The sequence below is a fragment of the Eumetopias jubatus genome, unplaced genomic scaffold, assembly GCF_037043125.1.
Source record: "Eumetopias jubatus isolate StellerSeaLion01/CBP00866 unplaced genomic scaffold, mEumJub1_p1.0 scaffold_3, whole genome shotgun sequence".
NCBI lineage: Eukaryota > Metazoa > Chordata > Mammalia > Carnivora > Otariidae > Eumetopias > Eumetopias jubatus.
In genome coordinates, this window is record NW_028274809.1 from 135302239 (window position 1) to 135325251 (window position 23013).

General features: G+C 44.8%; 1 protein-coding gene across 1 annotated transcript in view; it reads left to right on the forward strand.

Moving 5' to 3' along the window:
• The first annotated feature begins 4156 nt into the window (after positions 1-4156).
• The window catches only part of EBPL (EBP like), a 30996-nt gene continuing 12139 nt past the window's right edge, over positions 4157-23013 (forward strand). Inside the window, exon 1 of the mRNA XM_028105830.1 lies at positions 4157-4366. Coding sequence (XP_027961631.1) covers positions 4196-4366 — 171 coding nt within the window. The 5' untranslated portion in view covers positions 4157-4195. The remainder of the gene's footprint in view (positions 4367-23013) is intronic.

The window sequence follows — 23013 nt, forward strand, 5'->3', positions numbered from 1 at the left end:
AGTAAATGTGTTACTTGCCCACAATTTTCACAACACTGCCCTGTAGCAGTGTTTTTCAGACATTTTAGTTGAAATATTTAAGTTCTCTGGGAAAGCTGGGGTGTGACCAGAAAATCACAGCCTAGTCTGAAAAGCACTTCTTTGAAGCACTATGAGAGATTGGCCCCATCAGGAAACTTATAAGTTTATTAAAAATGATCAAAAGCAGTAGAACTGTGGTTGAGTCATGCTATAAAGGATGTCTTCCCTTCAGGGAACTTCTGCAACATTCCTCTTCCCTACCCTAACAAAATTGCCATCCACCTTCTTGAGTCAGTCTCTTGTCAAACTGGTACCCAAAGAGAAACGGGGCCTTGTGCCAAGTAACCTGTAAATCTACAAGATAAACACATCTTCATGCAGCAGTTTTACTTGATGATAAGTAGAGCAGTTTTATGGTAATACAAGCCTAAGTGTTACAGAGTAAAGGAAACATTTTAAAGATAAAATCAGATTTTTGAGGCAGGCTATTTTATGGAAACATTCCTGCAGGAGTTGGAGAGTTTGAGAAGCAATGATGAAATACTCTTAAGTGAGCCTGTTCTACTTTGCGGAATAGCTTTGGTTGTTACCAAGTCTTTTCTTAATACTGAACAAAAGGCACTGCTCTTAAATGACCATCTTTATAAATAAACTTTTTTGTTATTCCTAGTTAGCAGAAGAGGCAGATCTGCATTTATCATTTGCCTTCCTCAACCTGGACACCCTATGTATTTCAGCCATCTGCGTATGAAGTCGTTCCTGGAACTGGTTTATGTCACATCATGCATTCCAAAGACCCCAAGAATAGAGGGTGATGTGACTAGTTTCTGGGTAAAATGGAACAGGAACATTCCATTACCTGGACACTTAATTCTATTAATGTGGAGGAGAGTTTAATTATTCTACCAGCTCATCATAATTAGACTTGTGATGGAGTAACAGCCTAAGCTCCCCTTGTCATCAGCTCTCTTGACTCAGTAGTTAGGCATTTACACTTTCAAACCTAAATATAAGAATTTATAAATGCCATATTACTGATTTCAGCCCAGTTTTCCTATAATAAGATCAGATTCTGTTTATATCTATCCTTTCCTTGTCTTCAATCATGTAGGAAGCACCATGGTGAGTTAAAGGGAGTGAAAGAAAGCAAGTACAGGGGGAGCACCTGGGTGGCTCAGTCAGTTAAGTGTCTGCCTTCAACTCGGGTCATGGTTCCGGGGTCCTGGGATCGAGGTCCGAGTCGGGCTCCCCGCTCAGCAGGGAGTCTGCTTCTCCCTCTCCCTCTGCTGCCCCCCCCCCTGCTTGTGCTCACTCTCTCTGTCTCTGTTAAATAAATAAATCTTTTTAAAGAAAGTATAACTAGAGCAAGAATAATGATGGGGAGCAGGATTACAAGGGACGTGGGAGGGGCTAAAGAGATTGGTAGGGGCCAGGCCCCACAGCTGGTAAGTCAGTCTAAGAGCAATGGGAAATCATTATTACTCATCATTATCATTCTACAAGAGTGATGATAGAAGAATCATGTGTAATAACAATCATTGGCTGATAAGGTAAGGACAGGGAATGTACTTGGGGTTAATGATGTCTAGAGGTCACATTAGTGAGTGAAGCACTGAGGCAAGAGATGAACAGCTTGGTCCATGAAGTGGATGGGATCAAGAGATACTTGGCAGCTAAAATAGAAGTTGGTGATGCCTTAGATCTGGAGTTTGAGGAGAGGGAAATACCAAGGACGACTTACAGGTTTCTGGGTTGCAGTAACTGATGAGTGGAAGTAGCACAAGATAGGGAACACTGGGAAAGACTCAGATGTAGGGAAGAGAAGGTGATGAGTTCAGTTTGGGGTGTGTTGAGACATCTAATGACTGTCAAGTAGGGCAGTTGGAAATACTGGTCCGGAGGTCAGAGGAGAGAGCGGAGCTAGAGATTTGAATTCTCTGCCCGTTTTGGTAGTTATTAATGCAGGGGGTGAGCATGAAACTACCTGAGTCCAGCATTTGGAGTGAGAACAGGGCTTAGGACAGCGTTGTGGAGTTCCAACATTGAATGGGTATGTAGTGGAGGATGAACTTGCAAAGGGAGCAGAAGGTATAGATAGGTCAAAAGTAAATGCTGTGTGTTTCCTCCGCAAATGGAGGGAAAAGAGATTCCAGTGCCCAGTAATGCTGTTGAGAAGTCAAGTAAAGTGAGGGCAAGAAATGTCCTTTGGGGACATCACCAGTCATCATAGTGAGAGCTGTATCACTGAGACGAGGGTGGAAACTAGAATAGGAAGGACTGAGGAGCAGGGACACAATATGGACACATTGAATCTAATTAGGTTTTTATTTTGCTCCAAAAGGGAGGGCAGGGTCACTAAAGGGTGATATAGGGAAATTGGTGGGGGAAATCCCATTGAGAAGGATGTTGACCATACATGAGAAGAGTGGTGATCAGTTTTCTAAGTGACAGGAGAGAATCCAAAGCATAGGTGGCAAGATTTGGATATACTCACTTCTTCAGTCAGCACTTACTTATCTGAGCAACTAGTATATGCCAAACTCCATAACAGGTGCCACGGATAGAGCAGTCAACAAGCCAAACACAATCCCTGACCATGTGGAACTTTTACTCTAGTGGCAAGAGACTAGCAATAAATGTGTAAATAACAATTTATCTGGTGTTAAATGCTGTGTAAAATATTACATAGGGAGTAACAAGGATAGAAAGCTTTTGAAATTGGGCTCAGTGCCAGAAATCATATTTTTAAGTTGTGGTAAAATACACACAAAATTTGCCATCTTAACCATTTTTAAGCGAACAGTTCAGTAGGGTTAAGTAATATTCACATTGTTGTGCGACCATACTCCATGACTTTTTCATCTCACAAAATTGAAACTCTATAGCCATTAAATAACTCCTCTTTTCACCCTCTCCAGAGCCCCTGGCCACTTCCGTTCTATTTTCTGTCCTAGGAATATGCTTACTTTAGATACCACATATAAATGAAATCATACCACTATTTCTTTTTGTGACTGGCTCATCTCAGCATAATGTCCTCAAGGTTTATCCATGTTGTAGCATGTGACAGGATATCTTTCCTGTTTATGGCTAAATAATATTCATTGTATGTATATACCACCTTTTAAAACAACGAATAATTTTTTAGCGCAAGTACCCTAGTGATACTTAAATATAAGTATTTAAAAATTCCTTTTTTTTTTTTAATTTGAAGCTCAAGTTTATCTGGGCATCCTGTATTATTTTATCTGGCTATCCAAAAGTGAAAACACAGGCTTGGCCAATGAGGGTTACAATCTTTTTAAACTCTGACTCCTTTCTCCAGTGCTAAGTCTCTAAGTAACGGAGGCCTAAGGAAGGGAATGAGGAGAAGGTTAAAAGCAAACAAGATGCTAGCAAAAGCAGAGAGAAAACGTTAACACATGATCGGGACAAATTGGCTCTTCATCAGGGGAGAGCTATATTTGCCTACTAACACGTCAGCGTGCACTGTCAGAAAGCAAGGGTCTCGTGGGTTCTGGCTTCCGTTGTCACTGAGAGTCCGCAGGCAAGTTACGTTGAGGCTGTTTTCATATTTGTAAACTAGGAAAACATTGACTTCCTAGGGTTGTTGTGACTTGGATAGGATAACGTTCAAAGAATCCAGCGTCAAGCCAGTACGACCTATTGCTCCTCTCCCCGTACTTTTGCTGCTTCTGTGGATTTTTAAAGAAATAGGGTCAGAGTAAGCCACCAGGGCTTTAAAAAGCCTGCTGGTGGCTGACAATTCCCCTGGCCCTCACCTCTCCTGCAAAACTTGGAAGGGCTTAACTGGAACATTTTGTTCCTAAAATTCTTCCCGGTCTATTGGCAAAATTTCTACCATATGGGCTTGGCTTAGTCGCTTAAGGTTTTGAACCTTGCTGAAAATCAAAGCGCATCAGAAGGTGTGGCTACTACCAGTCTTTTGGGCTTGGTCTGGGAACAGGCCCGGGCCAGGCACTAGGCGGGTGCGTGAGCAAGATCCCGACTTCTCCTGAAAGCTTCCAGGCTCGGCTGGCTGGCCCTGAGGCGAGGCGGGAAGCGAAGCGTCTCACCCGCCCGCGGGCGCCGAGCAGCCCCGCCCCGGCCCGGCGGCCCCGCCCCGCCGCTTCTCCACCGGCTCCCCTGTCCAGGGCCCCCGGCCGCCGGCTGCATGGGCGCGGGCTGGGAGCTGGGGGCGGTGGCCGGCCGCTCGCTGCTGCTGTGCGCCGCGCTGCTGTTCGCGGGCTGCGCGCTGGGCCTGCGCCTGGGCCGCGGCCGGGAGTCGGCGGACCGCGGGGTGCTCGCCTGGCTCTGCTACGACGCCCTGGTGCATTTCGCCCTGGTAAGTGCGGGCGCCGCCGCTCTCGGGACCCTCCCCTCCCTGGTCGCGGGGTGTTCCCGGAAAAGGACCGGGACCAGCCGACCGCCCCACGCCCTGCAGCGGGCGGTTGGTCTGCGGAGACCGGGAGGGGCCTGGAGGCCGCGGTGCTGCCCCTCTCGGTCCCCTTGTGTAGAAAGAGCGCTAACCTTCCTGGGGGTGCCAGTTCCTCTGCCACGTTAAAAACGAACAAACAAAAAAAACCTCTGAAATGGTTATTTCTGTACTGTGTTATGTTAGTTTGATTGTAAGCCATCCAGAGGCCTTGGCTTACGTGACCTGCACATAAATGTTGAACGGAAACTATTTGAGAGCGAGAGAGGTCTGGAGTGCCCCAGGGGGAGCAGGGAGAGGTGAGAAGGCGCACTGCGCAAAGTCCGAGCGCGGGTACTGAAACAAAACATCCCGCGTGCCCCGAGTAATCACCATATTTTGGGTAATGACTGTATGCCAGGCACAGCACCGTGTTTACTATTTCCGATCTTTACAACACCCTGTAATCTACTTACGGTCCCTGTTTTACAGAGGAGAAAACACGCCATGCAAAGTTAGGTGACTTTACAGGGCCACGCAGCTGGCATGGTTGAGTCAACAGAGTCTGGCTCCAAAGCTTGCACTCTTTGAATCATGCCCGGCTTTGGGAACCGTGTCCCTAAAAATTCAACCCACTTTATAAATAACCAGGAGGTTAGTATTTAAGGGAATTCTGTTGAAATGCCCCCCTCCTCCATGCACACACGTTTTTTAAAGTTTGTGAGTTTTTTAAAGATTTTGTTTATTTATTTGACAGAGAGAGCACAAGGAGGGGAAGCAGCAGAGGGAGAGGGAGAAGCAGACCCCCCCCCCAGCAAGGACCCCATATTGGACTCGATCCCAGGACCCTGAGATCATGACATGAGCCAAAGGCAGTCACTTAACAGACTGAGCCCCTAAAGGCTTTTGTTGTTGTTGTTAATAACTATGCCAAAATAGCTTTTTTGCAAATTTGATCTTGCTTTGATCTAGGCCAGCCTGTGGTTGATGTGAAGCCAAAGTCTATAGTATTGAGAAAGGAGAAAACAAAGTTATAGTAATCATTTAGGTCGCTAAATGTTGAGCAGTTGGATATGTGCACATACCAGGTGTTGCTGGGATGTGAAATTCTTTCTTTCCTAAAAACTTACATGTGGAAATAAGAGATAGTGACTAGGTCCTTCAACCTGATTTTTTAAGCTGTCATTGGACACAGGTCTCCCAAAGAACAGGGGCAGTAAAAGAAGTGGCTAGCCCTCTTAAAGAAAATGTAGTATAACATATTTCAGACGTACAAAAATGTATAATGAGACTAAAACATATACCCATATGCCCACCTCCTAGTTTAAAAAAATTAAGTGTGCTTTTCAAGCACAACTGTTACAGGTAACATCACACACATTTCCATTTGTGGCACCTTCAGGTTTGAGCCGATGCATGCAGTCATTGCTCCTGTCTCCGCCCACCCCCTGTTCTGAAGGAAATGTCCCTCCCACAGCCCTATTTTACCTGTCCCAGATGCAGAAGAGTCCACTGTATGAGCGCACCATACCTTAGTTTTTTTAATTCTAAAAAGCACATTTTTTTCACATATTGGAACAATCAGTGACATAAAACCACTGTGGGCTATTTTATTGATATTTATATCTGCGAATTTGGGATGTATCTTATAACTGATGATGAAATATGATAACTTAGCCAGCTTATATTAGTAGGTATGTTTTTATTTTGCTGTTTACACACCATACTTCAGCCAGCATCTTTGTACACATATCTTAGAGACTGGTGAGGTGGGCGCTCGAATGAAGCTTAAAGCCTGCAAGAAAAACACGTGCCCTCGGGATCTTTGGCTGGGATTTTACCCAGCCAAATACCCAGAAATGTGGCATAGGCAAAGACTGGGAAAGAAAGCCCCTCCCGGAGAACTGGAACTGTGACTCACTTGTTCACACTGGAACCTGAGCTGCCTCTTCTTACTCCTTTAAACTTCTCAAAAGGGAGGAGACATTGGGATGCATTGGCCACCATCAAATGCAGAGCTCCCAGCTGGACAGCGTATCCAGCCAAGCATTCCCAGAGGCACTTCGGCTCCCCGATGTCCAACCAGCATGTGATTCCCCGGGGCTGCGGCCCGGTTGGTTGTGGCCAGGGTGAAGGACATGCTGATTTCCCACCAGTGCACCTGGAAGGAGTTCTGGCAACATACATAGAGAAATCAGTGGTTTGGTTCACCGTTCCTCAAAGATGGCCATGGCATTTTGTGCACGGGTGCTTCATGGTTTTTCCCCCTCATCTGCAATCTAAGTAGAGCATTCCAGGCATGGCCAGTGCAGGGAGGCAGGATATGGATGTCTGTGTTTTGGGACGCATCTCCTGATTGACTAGAGCACAGGGTCTACCTAGGGAAGAAGTGAGGACAGGCCAGAAAGGCACTTGAACGACAAGTAAGACCTTGAATTTCCTTCTGTAATAGGAAGCTGTTGAAGAAAGATCTCAGGCAAGGAAATAGCATGGTCAAAGCAGATCTTTCCAAAATAATTCGGTGGTATTGTGCTAAGTCAGGAATTGTAAAGGGCCTGAGATTGTACCCTTCTTACAAATTAACAAGTTAGCCTGGTTGATTCCCCCAAGTGCCACAGGGCAGCACAGTGAGGGCCCGCTGGTACCTGCATATGCAATGGGGGCATTTACCGGCAAGGAACTGCAAAATTAGGCTCCTGTCTTATCTGGAGTTGCTGGTGACCTGCTCATCCTTCTTGAGAGAGTCCTTATCTTTACTCAAGAATGTAAACAAATCTTCTCTGGGAAGGAAAGACAGGTCTTTATCTTTACTACTCTGGAACATCTCAGGAGGGAGAGATCTCTTTAAGCTTTACTACCTTGGAGTGTCTTCATATATAAAGATTCTTCATTTGGTGTAAATGCCTGTGCTCAGACACCGCAGACGGTGCAGGAATGCGAGGGGTACATGGAGAATTCTCTCCCAGCACAGTGGATGGTGGATTGGAAAGCATAGTGAAGGGGCAAAAAGATCAGCCAAAAAGCAAGTGCAGCATTTGGGCAGTGAGATGAAAGAGAGCTGAGCTAAGGTGAAATTGGAAGTTAAAATGGGGAAGAAAGCTAAATCCAACAGCCCTTCCAGGGGAGAATGTTGTTAAGTCAAAGTGACGGCTGGTACGTTGTGGGTGGAGATGATGTGGATACTGTTGACAATGTTAGTGAAGACAGGAAGGTCAGATTTTAGAACTATGCGTCTGGAGTTCTGGTGTGTAGTTGAGGGGAAATGGCCAGAAGGCAGTCGAAACTGTAAGACAAGCTGGAGAGACAGATTCAGGGCAGAGTGGAGGGAGTTGGACGTTTTTACTGCGTTGGAGGAGACAGCAGGAAGCTCTGGGAGTGAGCAGTTTCTGAGCAAGAGAGAACAGAAAGGTGAAAATGCTGAGGAAAAAATGTCTAAAAATGTGTATATATTGAACAGGCAGGAAGAGGAAGAGCCAGGAAGGGGAGACAGTGGGCCGGACCAAGAACCAGGATAGTGCTGGGTCCAGGGACCCAAGGGAAGCAATGACAAGATCACTGTTAATTGCTGCAGCACCATTTAAAAGTAAAAAAAGGTGAGGGCTGAGCCGGAGCCTCTGGGTCCAGTGATTAAGCGTCTGCCTTCTGCTCAGGTCGTGATCTCAGGGTCCTGGGGTCGAGTCCTGCTTCGGGCTCCCTGCTCAGAGGGGAGACTGATTCTCCCTCTGCCCCTCACCCTGCTCTGTGCTTGCCCCCGTGCTTGCTTGCTCTCTGTCTCTCAAATAGATAAATAAAATCTTAAAAATAAATAAATAAATCATTGGTAAGGGTGCCTAGCTGGCTCAGTTGGTGGAGCATGCAACTTTTGATCTCAGGGCCCCATGTTGGGTATAAAGTTTACCCCCAAAAATAAAAAAGTCATTGGTAAAAGTATTGTTTGAGAAACTAATGACTTAGCAAGTAGGGTAGAAAAAGAATGGAGGCAGCATATGAAAGACTTTTAGAGATTTGGTGGTGGGAGGAAGAGGAGTGTAGGAAGGTAGCTCAAAGACGTAGAAGAAGCAGGCAAGGACTTTGGGTTCTGTTTGAGATGGGAAGGTCTGGGAGCATCTGTGAGCAAGAGCATCATCAAGGGAAAAGTGAAGGGGCAGACAAGTCAGCTCTGCAGCACTTACTGTCTGGTGCTGTACCTGGCTGCGTGAATTAACCTACCACAGAGCTGAATCTGCCTGAATCTACTCCTTGTCCTCAGATCAAACCCCTCTGATTGACTTGTTCCTCCCACACTTCCTTCATTGAGAGCATGACTTAGGCTTGTCCTTCAGGATGAAGGACAGTTGTCATGGAAAACTCGGGCTTCACCTGTCCCCATTCATCCTACCTTAACACCCATGGGTCTTCCTTGAAGAAGTCCCAAGTCCCAGTGGCTGCTCAAGTCCCTATTAATTTGTGTATTCTGGACATTACCCTTTTCCATTTAGCATCACCATCTGTTCTCACCTTCCACGACAATAACTACAGCCTCCGACTCTCGGGATTCTAAAAATTTCTTCCTCCTCCTACTTGCTTTATCATTAGGTCTCAAGTTGCCTTTTAGTGCACAGTCTGTTACTGTCTCCTGTTTTCCCTTTCCTTTTTTGGCATTGTCTTTTTTGTCGGTTTTGCTGTAAAATAGATCTCCTCTCCAGTAAATGCATTTATAGCCTTCATGCTACTTGGCAGACCTGGTGAATCACAGTTGGTTTCGCTATCTGTTAATGGTAAAGCTTTGTGATGGTTAATTGTCTGTGTCAACTTGACTGAGCCATGGAATGTCTAGTTATTTGCCCACATGTTATTCTGAGTGTTCTGTGAGGGTGTTTTGGATAAGATTGACATTTAAGGGGTGCCTTGCTGGCTCAGGTGGTAGAGCATGTGACTCTTGATTTCAGGGTATTAAGTTCAAGCCCCATGTTGGGCGTGGAGCGTCCTTTAAAATAAATAAATAAATAGCATAACATAACAGAACAGAACAGAACAGAATATAACATTTAAACTAGTAGACTGAGTAAGGGAGATGGCCCTCCCTAATGTGGGTGGGCCTCATCCAATCATTTGAAGGTCTGAGCAGAACAAAAAGCTGACCATCGGGCAGAGTAAGCTAGATTACTTCCTGCCTGACTACCTTCAGACTGGTAGGTACATTGGTCTTTTCTTCCTTCAGACTCAGACTGAAACAGTGGCTTTTCCTGGGTTTCAAGCCTGCAGCCTTTGTACTAAAACTACATCAGTTCTCCTGGTTCTCAGGCCTCCAGACTCAGACTAAAACTACATCATCAGCTTTCCTGGGGCTCCAGCGTGCCCACTCACCCTGCAGATCATGGGACTTGTCAGCCTTCATAATCACATAAACCAATTCCTTATGATGGATCCTCTGTGTGTGTGTGTGTGTGTGTGTGTGTGTGTGTGTGTGTCTGTGTGTCTGTGTGTCTGTGTGTCTGTGTGTCTGTGTGTATCCCCGCCCCGTCCCATTGGTTCTGTTTCTCTGGAGAACCTAATACAAGCTTGGAAATGATGCCAAATTGAAAGTCCAGGGAATAGCACCCATAATGACCACTGGCCTTTTTCAGGGTACAGGGGTATACAGCCCTTCTGCTTCTGCAGACCAAAATCCAGTTTGTTTTCTAACATCATGAATAAGACATGCATTAGGGATAGATGTCTAGGTAGCCACACCGCAGAGTGAAATCCTGTTCTGCTCTTCCTCATTTCCCATCCTCCTTGGGGCCGGGTACTGGGCTCGACACAGACACAACGCATGGCCCTTGTCGTCTCTGGGCTTATAGAGTAGCAGAGAGTTTTTCTCTAGTTGTTTCATATGGAGGATAATAGTTACTAATGTCACTCTCGGTGTAACCCATATGAGAAATGGCTTTTGCAGGGAAGTGCTGGGAGAAGCTTAGTTTCTCCTAAAAAAATTGCTTCGTCTACTGCTTTCTGACAGCAAGAACAATGTAAATGTTTCTCCCTTTTCACTTGGCTGCTTGGAAGCTCAGAACCACATTGAACTCTATAATAACAACACAAGAAAGTCTGCATGTATGTGTTCTTATTGGCCTTCTGATCTGGATTCTTATTCATTTTTATATTCTTATGACTAATATGTAAAAATTCTTAAGTACATTTTACCATTTAATTGAATGTTTTTGTTGTAGACCTAAAATATAAGACGAAGTATATAAGTACTTCAACAAATTTTAATGCTGCTAAAATATATTTCCTTTGAAATGGAAGAGATATCCTAGGGAAATACCATGTTTGTTTGTTTGTTTGTTTTGTCCTTCGTAACACAACACACAATTTGTAATTGTTTTGTCTTCCTCTATCCCCAGTACCTGGCGTGATGCCTGGTTTGTAGGAGCTATTCTGGATAATTTGTTGATATCCCATGAATGGAAGAATGATCCTATCATTTCAATTTATGGTAGTTATTAGTCATTTACATGTTAAACCTCAAGTAGCTCAAATATCTAAAATGTCAGAATGCTTTTCCTGTGTCAGTCAGTGTTTTAAAACAAAATTGGTTTGAATTGTATATTCCCATGATCGTTGCCAAACATATAACATTTACAGATCTAAAAGGAAGAAAAAAATAGAACTAACTAGGATAATTATTGTTCGTAACCTTAAGAATAGTCTTCCAGAATTTGTATGAAAATATATATCCAGATAAATGTTTTTTCGGAGTTGTTTTTATGAAAATGAGATCCTACTATTCATTCTTTGTTGCTTTTTTCACTTAACTATGTTCAGCAACCATCCATATCAGTATCTCTTGAACTGCTTCATAATTTTAAATAACGGCAGAGGATTTCGGTATACTTTATTATAAGCTATTTTTTCAAGATTTATTTATTTGAGAGAGAGAGGGAGGGGGGTGCATGAGTGGGGGGAGGGGCAGAGGGAGAGGGAGGGGGGGAAGCTGACTCCCTGCTGGGCTCCATCCCAGGACCCTGAGATCACAACCTGAGCCAAAACCAAGAGTCAGACACCCAACCAACAGAGCCACCCAGGCACCCCTTATTATAATTATAACCAGTCCCTAATTGTTGGGCTTGAGGCTCTTTCCAAGCTGCTGGCAGTCCTATAGAACGCACTCTGGGCATTTTCGTCAATGTGTGTAATTATTTACCCAGGACAAATCCTGAAAGTAGGATTGCTGGATCTAAAGGAAGCCAGTTTTTAAAGACTCCACAAAGAGGGGCGCCTGGGTGGCTCAGTCCATTAAGCGTCTGCCTTCAGCACAGGTCATGGTCCCAGGGTCCTGGGATCGAGCCCCGCATTGGGCTCCCTGCTCTGCGGGAAGCCTGCTTCTCCCCCTCCCTCTGCGCCTCCCCTCCCCCATTCATGCTCTCTGTCTCTCAAATAAATAAATAAAAATAAAATCTTAAAAAAAAAATACAGACTGCACAGAGATAGTCACCATTTATATTCTAGTCAGCTACTTTCTCACACCCGTGCCAGCGCTGGGTGTCATTATTAGATCCCATAGCTCTTAGGCACTGGCTCAGGTCTTCTGGGTCTCCTCTGACCCTTGACAAGATGTTCTGTCCGGCTGCCACCACAGCAGCCAACTCCGACTTGACTGCCTTGGGCCCGGAGCAGACAGCCCTTGCTCCCCGCTCCCGCCCCAGGCCTCTGGGATGCAGCTCAGGTGTGAGGTCCTTGGGACCCAGTCAGCTTCCAGACACCTGCCGTGGGACGGACCTTTGGCAGTGATATCTGGGAGCCCCAGAATAAGTTCTTCTTCCTCCATCCCCTGAGATGGACTCCCCAGAGAAGCAGTAATGCATATACAGTCTCTGGAGAAAGTCAAGCCTGGGCCAGCCAGCCGGTTGCTGAGTGATGTTACTAAGTTACTCATAAGCTCAAGTGATGCAGCCTCAGATGGGAGGAGCCTACCATCCTCCTTCTCTGTCTCATTTCCCATCCCCCACCTGCTTCCAGCCTCCCTGGGAGAGCCATCCCCATAAAGTGGTGGAACACAGTATAATTCTTTCTGGGGGACCCAAGCCGAGATATCATTTCTCTCTCTCTCTCTCTTTTTTTAAACTAATCTCTATTCCCACTGTGGGGCTTGACTCATGACCCTGAGATCAAGAGTCCTGTGCCCTACTGACTGAGCCAGCCAGGCAGGCTGATACCCTTTCTCTTAATAGTTGCATATTACTCCATAGCGTGGATAATTGAACCAACCATGCAACCTCAGGTTATTTCTAATTTCTTTTGCCACTAAAAATGGCCAAAATTTTATAATAAACATCCTTGAGCAGGTATCTCTTCTTCTATTGGACAAGTTTAATTAAGCTGAAAAAAATCAAAATAAATGGAATTGGCAAGCTTCCACCCTATCTAGGAGTGGGCAATTCAACCCTTGATTGGGAGTCTACCTTCTTTTGTAGGGTCTCATGAGAACCCGGGAAGAGACTTACATGATTCCCAGAAAAAAAGGAGTGTCTAATCTTTGCTCAATCCTGACCCCATGATACCCTCATAACAGAGCTTCATGCTTTCTAGAAGGCAGGCAGGCTTGCTGTCCTGTACCAGGCTTGGGACAGGAATATGGGGCTTGGACCCTGGGGTCCACCCCCTAATAGCCTGTTTTTCTTTTTTTTAGGACTTGTTTATTTATTTTTAGAGAGAGAGAGAGCACCAGCGGGAGGGGCAGAGAGAGAAGGAGAAGCTCAAGCAGACTCTGTGCCCCAACTTGGGGCTCATCCATCTCACCACCCCGAGATCACAACCCGAGCTGGATGCCTAACCGACTGCACCACCCAGATGCCCCGATACCGTTTTTCTATACAGCTCTTCATCTTTTCCTTATTGAGCTGAAAGGGGTGTTCATATGACAGTACAAATGATTTCACTCATATCTTATTATGCTCCTCTTCTTTTTGACCAAGAAAGTGTCTCAATTGCATTTGTTGACTAATCCATCCTTTCTCCACTTACTTGAAATTCTATTTTTATCGTATACTGAAATCTTTTATATGCATGGATAATTGGGAGATTTAAAAAATTTGGTTCTGTTTTATGAATCTTTCAATTTCAGTTCTGTCCATACAGTTTTGTATTATTTTAGCCTTATAGTGTATTTTAACATCTGACAAACCAAACTTCTTACCACTCACTTCCAAACCCTTAAAAATGAATCCTTCTACATGAACTTTAGATTCCCTTTGCCAGATTCTAAAACTTGGTGTTTTAATTTGGAATTTTCTTAAACTCCTACATTAACTTGAGAGTAAGTGATATCTTTACAATACTGAGTCTCTTCTAAGAATTGAGTGGATCTCAATTTATTTAAATCTTCAGTTACGGTCTCTTAAAATTGACTCCTAAATATTTTTATTGCTACCGTGAGATATTTTTCCTTTGTACTTTAACTGGTTGTTGCTATAAATGGAAACTATTGGGATATATCTATATATAGTAACCAGCCACTTTCTATATTCTCTTTTTCCCCATTCCAGCGTTACGGAGTTGTAATTTCCGTACAGTAAAATCCACCCCTGAGGAGTACAGCTTGGTGAGATTGGTGAGTGTAGAGTTGTGTGACCACCATCACAAACACAGTATAAAACATTTCCATCACTTTTTTTACAAAGGTTTATGCCGTCCCTTTGCAGATGTCCCCCACCCTGACCTCTGGCACCAGGAAACGCTGATCTGCTTTCTTGTCATAACAGTTTACTGTTTCTGGGATTTCATATAAATGAAATAATAGGATATGTAGTCTTTTATTTGGCATAAATTACTGAATGGTATCCCACTACATGGATATATCCCAATTTATTTATCCATTAACCAGTTAATGAACATCGGGGTTGTTTCTAGTTTTTGACTGTTATAAATGATGCTGCTATGAGTATCTGCTTGCAAGTCTTTGTGTGGTCATGTGTTTTCATTTCTCCGGAGTAAATGCCTAGGAGTGGGATTTTTTAACTAAGGTAGCAACTACCAAACATTTTCCAAAGTGGTTCTACCATTTCCATTCCCACCAGTGATATGTCACTGCTCCAGCTACGCCATATTCTCACCAGCACTTCATGTCTTCATCCGCTCTGGCTGTCATTACAAAAATATCGTAGACTGGTGGCTTAAAGAACATTTATTTCTCATGTTGCGGAGGCTTGGAAGTTCGAGATCAGGGTGCCAGCATGGTTGGGTTCTGGTGAGACACCTTTTCTTGGCTTGCAGATGGCTGCCTGCTTGTTGTGTCCTCACATGGCTGAGAGAAAGCCTTGGTCTCCCTTCGTCTTATAAGGACAACAGTCCTATCATGGGGCTCTACCCTCGTGGCCTCATCTAAACTTAATTATCTCTAAAGACCCCACCTCTAAATACCATCACGTTGGGGGTTAGGGCTTCAGCAGATATATTTCAGGGGGTTCATTCAGTACATTACACTTAGACTGGTATTTTTGTTGTTTTGTTTTAGTCATTCTCATAGATGCATATGAACTAACCCTATCATAGTTTCAATTGGCATTTCCATGATGTCTGGTGATATTGAACACCTTTTCCTATGTTTCTTTGCTCTCCATACATCTTCTGGGATTTGCCCATTTTTTAAATGAAACTTGTAATTTTGAGATAATGGTAACTTCCTCCCAGAGGGATAATACAGAGAGATCCCATGTACACTTTATCCAGTTTCCCTGGTGATAACATCTTACAAAATTATAGTCTAATATCACAACGAGGACATTGAAATTGACACAATCAAAAGGCAGAACAAGGAGCACGTGCTCAGTTTCAAACATTTATGAAATTGCAGAGATGTCAAGAACCTCCCAGCTGAACCCCCCAGGTTCCGCTATGATTGGACCGGGACCAGTGGCCCCCCTTCCCCCGCGCCCTGTGTTCCTGGTGATGTTGTGCTGCTCCCCCCTCCCCCATAGCCGCCCTGATCCAGCAGGATTGAGGAAACTCCATGCCCCAAAGCCAACCTGCTGGCAATGGCCAAGACCCTGGAAAATGGCCTTGTACCTCACAGTCCATCTTGCGGGAGCTTACTGATGCCAGCCAGAGCTCCAACAAAGCAGTGCCATCGAAGGTTTGATGGCCCCGGGCTGGAAGAACTTTGGCAGTTTCAATGCTTTGGACAACCTCGGTGAGTGAGTGGGCACCTTCTCAAAAGAGGGATCCAGAGGCAGGATCAACACGACTCTCCCAACGCAGAGAGCTTCTCTAGGGCTGTGGGCACCTCTCCACATTCTCACTGGGCCACCCCCTCACCCTGCCACCTTTTGGTCCCCATGCGATGGTGACCCAACAGTCCCCGTTTCCCAGGGACTGCAGGCATTCCTGAAATGAGATGGGTCACCCTGCCTTCTGCTCCTTTCATTTTCCGCCTCCAGACCTTTCCTGTGTATCCTTGTCTACCCGTCTCCACCTGCTTTTTCCTGGCCTTTCTCTTGTCTCCTGCCTTCTCCGTCCCAGAAGATCTAACACTGGAAAGTTTTTTTCTCATCTACCTGGAACTGCCAAGGGTAAAGAAATAGCAATTTGAAGACTGATCAAATAGCGTTGTGTTTATATTTAAACTAAGGCAGGACAACCAGTTTTTTTTTAATTATTTGAAAAGAAGGGATTAGGCAAAGAAGAACGCTTGTTTCTCCCAAGGCTTAGAATGATTAGTTCCTTGTAGGAAAAGGGCTTTTTACATTCTCTGGGTATGCACATGTGCGCAGGCGCACACAGGCACGCACCGCCCCCCCCCCCCCCCCCGGGAGAAACCCTGTCCCGTGGCCTGAGGCAGATTGCATCCCTGCGTCCTGGTTATCATTATAGTCTGCATTCCGCCCCCCCCCGCTCTGTGTGAACTCTCTATCATGATGTAGCACAGGCCTTTTTTGAGGCATGTCAGGGAGTTACTGCCTCTCTTGCCGAGGCTGTGAGTCCCTTGGGGACGAGGACTATTACTTTCCTATTCTTGCATCTTCAAAGATGCACTGCCTGGCTGCATAATTGATTTGCAAAACTGATTTCATCCCAAAGACCTCAAGGTGTTTTATGACCGTTGGCTCCGTTAGCCAAATGAAAAGCGAGTTGGCTTGAGTGGTGCTTTCCACTGGAGAATCTGTTTCTGCCCATTCAAAATGGTGGCCCCAAATCGCTACCACTTTGTGGAAGAGATTCAGAGGAGCTTTTATGTTACTTGAGATTTTCCTTGCACGGTATACTTTTTTGAAAAGTTGCCATCCTCCGTGAAATTTTGGGATGAAAGGCGAAGGGGCAGCGCAGGTGGCAGGGTTCATCTTTAGGATACAAGTTCCTGAGGACGGTGGTAGCTCAGTGTCAGACCTGTTAGTGAAGCTCTTTGGGGCCAGAACCCCTGCATTTATTTCCTCAAACTAGGTCAAGTAATGGGTGGGCACGCATGGCAACAAGGAACACGGTAACTTGTGGAAGTGCAGCAGAAGCTGAGATGTAGCTGCGCCATTGGAGGTTGGTTCTGATTCACAGGCAGCTCTGGGTTAAGAAAATTATTACCCTCCTAGCTCCTCTCTAGGTTTGCTTCTCTTTCTGTCACTCGCTGGCTTCCTCGCCCTTTATTCTTTTTTTTTTTTTTTTAAAGATTTTATTTACTTATTCATGAGAGACAGAGAGAGAGAGAAAGACAGAGAGGAGCAGGCTCCCACGGAGCAGGGAGCCCGATGCGGCACTCGATCCCAGGACCCTGGGATCGTGACCTGAGCCGAAGGCAGACGCCCAACCATCTGAGCCACCCAGGCACCCGCCCTTTATTCTTTTTGTGTATCCTGTAGCATCTACTCCTCATACCCATGTATTTTCAGTCGAATTGTGTCCTCTCCCCAACAAAACATGTTGGAGTCCTAACCCTCAGTGGGTAGACTGGGCGTGGCCATGCATCATGATGGACACATCTAATGGAATGCGCAGTACTATGTGTGGAAAGCCACCTCGGCCTAGGAAGATGCTCTAGGGGCCAAGCAGTCCAGTCCCCCCCTTGAATTTGGAATTGTACTAATAACCCAAAGAGACATAGGGTCGTCCACCCTTTGCTTGAAAACTTTCAGCCAATAGCATCTTTCCAGAATGGTATAGCTCTAGCGTTAAGAAAATTATTTCTTATGGTGAGCTGAAATTAGCCTCCTTATGATTTCTACTCGTTGGTCCTAGTTCGGCCCTTATGTAGCGCGAAGGGAAGTAGTGTCTCCTGTCTACCCTACAGCGCCCCCTAGTGTCAGTGCCTCCCACCATTTCTCAGGACATGGTTTCCTGGTGCTTTACTGTCCTTGTCACTCATCTTCACCCAGGCCACCAGTTGCCTTTTTTTAAAATTTTTTATTGTTATGTTAATCACCCTACATTACATCATTAGTTTTTGATTGCCTTTTAAGTGCAGTGCCGATTACTCAGCACTGTTCCAGAGGGGTCTGACCGTTATTCAAGAAGCCTGGGCTGGGGAGGGAAGTTAGAGCATGGGCTTTGGGGTCGAATGGATGCATTCTCGGATGCTGGTTCTGCCATTCACCAGCTGCGAGATTCTGAACAGTACCTTTTCCCTACCACAACCCTTTCTGTAAGGAGGAAGAGAAAGAAGGAAGGGAACTTTTGTCTCTGCTCCCTTATTGTCTTAATATGTTGGGGCTGCTATGACAAAATACCACAGACTGGGTGGCTTATAAACAGTAGACCTTTATTTCTCAGAATTCAGGAAGCTGGCAGTCCAAGATCAGGTGGCCCTCATGGCAGGGGAGGGCCCTCCCCTGGCTCTGGAGGTGGTGTCTTCTTGCTGTGTCATCTTGGTGGAAGAGGCTAGGAATCTCTCTGGAGCCTCTTAAGAGAGTCACTGATCCCATTCAGGTGGGCTCCACCCTCAGGACCTGAGCACCTCCCAGACGCCCCACCTCCTAGTATCATCATCTTTGGGAGATAGAATTTCAACACATGCATTTGGGTGGCACCCATTCAGACCAAAGCTCTTATCCTTAAAGTATGGAAATAATATTTTCTTCAAAGCATTGTTGTGAGGATTAAGTGGAGCTTTGTCATTTAAGACAGTGCTTCTCAAACTTGAAAATCCCCAGGGAACTTTTCACGAGGCAGATTTGAGTCCATAAGTCTGGGTCTGAAATTCTGCATTTCTGACAAGCTCCCAGGTGATGCCCAAGTTGTGGTTCGTGGACCACATTTGAATAGCAGGGATGTGGGACGCTTGGCACAGTGCCTGGCACCCAGCAGAGTTCCGTAAATGTTGATTCTGTCTTCCTCTGTCCCTCCCGTGACCCTACTCGCTGTACTCCATGCTAGGATTAACTTTTCACTTTCTTCCTGTCCCTATGTAATATAGTGACAAAGCACTTGTCCAACTAAGATGAGCCTTTGAAAGTTTCCTTTCAAATCCTTAACCAGAGAAATAACGGTCTCGGCAGAGAAGGGTATAGTCTTAAAAGGGGAGAGATGTTTTCAAGTTCTAAACCAAACGCTAAGCTGCCATCACATAGGAACAATAGAACTGGCGTTGTTGTTCCATCCGCGAAGTTCTGGAGAGGCCAGCACTGTCCTCTGTGAATACTGGGCAACGGCCCATCTGCACGGCAGGTTCCATCAAACGGAAGGCGTCATGTCATTAAGGGGACGGCAGCTGGGCAGCCTAGATTTATGAAGTCACTAAAGCCTTGTCATCGAGGTGCCATAGGAGGCTGAAGCAGCTGATCCTTCCAGAAACAATGATGGGTGCTGTTGCCATGACATGGAAAAATCAAGTCTGATTAGGCTGAGATTTTGAGAGTCTGAATAGAAAATGCTAATAAATTTTGACAGGACTTAGGTGGTGATTCCATTCTAATCCACTTTATTCTCCCACTCTTAGTAATGAGTGTTGTGCTGTTTTTCTCTGGTTCTTCATGCAAACAAGCTAAAAAAAACCAAAAGGCTTGCAAGATACATTTGAATGCAGATTTAGCCTTCACAAATACCGACATAAATTACCAAAAAAAAAAAAATGGGATTCTTTTTCTTTTTTATTTCTATAAAGCCTTCCCCCCCACAACTAAATTTTCCTGTAAGGGTTGAAATGAGTAAGTTGCACATTTTCTCTAAAGTGGTCATTGAATTACAGAGAGCAGTAGCTTGCTGAGCCCAACCTTTTTTGTTTTTGTTTTTAATCTGAGTTTTGGCTGGTAATTGTCTAAAAGCTTCCAAAATACAGTTGCTAGAATTACAGTCTGGAACGCCTTAAATGAAAAATGACCTTGCTGTTGTTAATTTGCCCTGACACAATTTAGCTTTTAAGTTGATTTTCTTAGCAGCTCAATTAATTACAGTTCAATCATTCAATCATTAGAGCATCTAATAGAAACTTCTGTATGTTTTTTTTATTTTTTTCCCAAAAATACACTTTATTTTTTAGAACAGTTTTAGTTTTACGGAAAAATTGAGAAGATAGTATAGAACATTTCCATGTATGCTACACCAGGTGCTTCCTATTACTAGCACGTTTTTTTTATTTTATTATGTTATGTTAATCACCATACATTACATCGTTACTTTTTGATATAGTGTTCCATGATTCATTGTTTGCACATAACACCCAGTGCTCCATTCAATATGTGCCCGCTTTGATACCCATCACCGGGCTAACCCATCCCCGCACCCCCCTCCCCATTCTGTATGTTCTTAAACCAAAATTCCTGATCCACAGAACTTGAAAATTTTTTAAATAAACAAACATGGTGGGGCCCCTGGGTGGCTCAGTTGGTTAAGCGACTGCCTTCGGCTCAGGTCATGATCCTGGAGTCCCGGGATCGAGCCCCACATCAGGCTCCCTGCTCAGTGGGGAGTCTGCTTCTCCCTCTGACCCAACCCCCTCTCATGTGCTCTCTCTCTCTCTCTCATTCTCTCTGTCTCAAATAAATAAATAAAATCTTTAAAAAAATAAAAAAATAAACATGGTAAAATTTTCCTCATCACCCTCTGGGTTTATATTTGAAATTTAATAGCAGAAAGAAAATATTTTAAATATTTATGGCTCCATAATAACATATACATAAAAAGTATTTTTTTAAGATTTATTTATTTTGGAGAGAGAGCAGGGGGCGGGGCCAGGGCGCAGAGGGAGAGAGAGAGAGAATCTCAAGAGGACTCTGCACTGAGCGCGGAGCCCATCGTGGGGCTCGATCTCAGGACCCTGAGATCATGACCTGAGCTGAAATCAAGAGTCGGAGGCTTAACTGACTGAGCCACCCAGGCGCCCCCATGAAAAGTTTCTCAAGGGCTGCCATGAAACACCAGGAGTGTCTCAGGAGAGTGAGATCGGGGATCAGGAGGAAAAGAATTTTACCTTTCACTTTATACCTTTTCATTTTTTTAAAAAAAACTTTCAGTGGGGCGCCTGGGTGGCTCAGTCATTAAGCGTCTGCCTTCAGCTCAGGTCATGATCCCAGGGTCCTGGGATCGAGCCCCACTTCAGGCTCCCTGCTCCGCGGGAAGCCTGCTTCTCCCTCTCCCACTCCCCCTGCTTGTGTTCCCTCTCTCGCTGTGTCTCTCTCTGTCAAATAAATAAAATCTTAAAAAAAAAAACTTTCAGTAATGTATCCCTTTAATAATATTTTTTAGTAATTAAAATAGTTAAGGTATACCACCAGAAGAAATGTCATAGAATTACCATATGATCCAGCAAGCCCACTTTTATATAAATATCCAAAGAAATTGGAACCAGGGACTTTGATACTTGCACACAGCAGTTTTATTCATCGTAGCCAATCGACAGATGAGTAGAGAAACAAAATGTGATGGATACATACAATAGAATATTAGTCAGCCTTAAAAAACATGAAATTCTGGCACATACTACCACACAGAGAAGCTTGTGGACATGATGCTGAGTAAAATAAGCCAGTCATTAAGACACAGATCATATGACTCCACTTATATGAGGTACTTCGAGTAGTCCAGTGTGTCGAGACAGAGTGGTGCTTGTCAGGGCCCGAGGCTAGGAGGAGAATGAGTTATTATTTAATGGGTTCAGAGTTTCAGTTTGGGAAGACTCAGTAATGGAGATGGATGGTGGTGATGGTCACACAATAACGTGAGTGTACGTACCACCACTGAATTGTAGACTTAAAATGGTTAAAATATTAAATTTTATATATTTTACTATAATACTTTTTTTTTTAATTTACATTCTTTTCTGGGGGGAAGAAAGCCAGGCCTGGGTACTGTAGGCAGAGGAGCAGCTCATGCACAGGCCTGGAGGAGTGAAAACCAGCCCGAGGTCTCCTGCAAACACAAGTGTAGGTGCCCTCTGCCCTGGTGAGGGAGCCCAAGGGGAGGGGCAGGGGCCATCGCTGTCGGCTACAGCGCCGGGCAGGGCAGAGTCTGGACCCACCAGGCCTCCTAATGTCCTGCCCTCTGCACCCCTGGGCTACCATCCCTGTCCTTCCACCTTTCAGCCTGCCTGCTAAGGCCCAGCTCTAGGCCTGCCTCCTCCTAGAAGTCTTCCTGACTGTCCCAACCACAGGCCCCTCATCTTTTTCCAATCTTTATTAAATTGGAAGTTGGTATTACCCAACTAGATAAGCTCTCTGAGGCCAGAACCCAGCCTATGCTAAATTTAAAAAAAGCTGGGGGCGCCTAGGTGGCTCAGTCAGTTAAGCGTCTGCCTCGGCTCAGGTCATGATCTCAAGGTCCTGGGATCAAGTCCCATATCGGGCTCCCTGCTCAGCGGGGAGTCTGCTTCTCCTCGTTCCTCTGCTCTTCCCCCCTGCTCATGCTCTCTCCCTCTCTCTCTCGCTCTCTCTCAAATAAAATAATTTTTTTAAAAAGTCCTGGCAATTGATTAAAAAATGTTATTCAATTAGTAATGTTGTTATTTCTTCCACAGCTCTTGTTCTACCTGTCTGGTTTTTTAATTAATTTTTTTGAAGGGGAAGATAATTGTTGATTCACATGTAGTTGTAAGAAATAATACAGAGAGAGCCCATGTATGCTTTGCTTAGCTTTCCCCAATGGTAACACTTTTTAAACCTACAGTATAATATAGTGTAATATCACAAGCAGGACATTGATGCAATCCACTCATCTTACTCAGATTTCCCTAGATCCACTTGCATGTATGTGTGTGTGTGTGTGTGTGTGTGTGTGTGTGTGTCTGTCTGTCTGTCTGTCTGTCTATTAATTTCTGTACCATTTTACCAACTGGGTAGGTTCAAATATCCACCACAACAGGATACCAGATAGTTCCAACACCGTAAGGATCCCTAGTGTTTTCCTTTTGTATTCACTGGCACTTGCCCTGCCCCCCCCCCCCCGCCCATCTCCTCCAGCCACTAACCCCTGGCAACCACTAACTAATCTGTCCTCCATTTCTTAAAATTTCTCATTTCAAAAAGTGTTATATAAATGGAATCAGAGAGTATATGTAATCTTTTGGATTGGCTTTCTTCACTCAGCAAATTCCCTGGAGATCCATCCAAGTTGTCGAGTGTATCAATAGTTGGTTCCTTATTGCTCGGGAGTGCTCCAGGATGGATGGACTGTGGTTTGTTTAGGCATTCACCTGGTGAAGG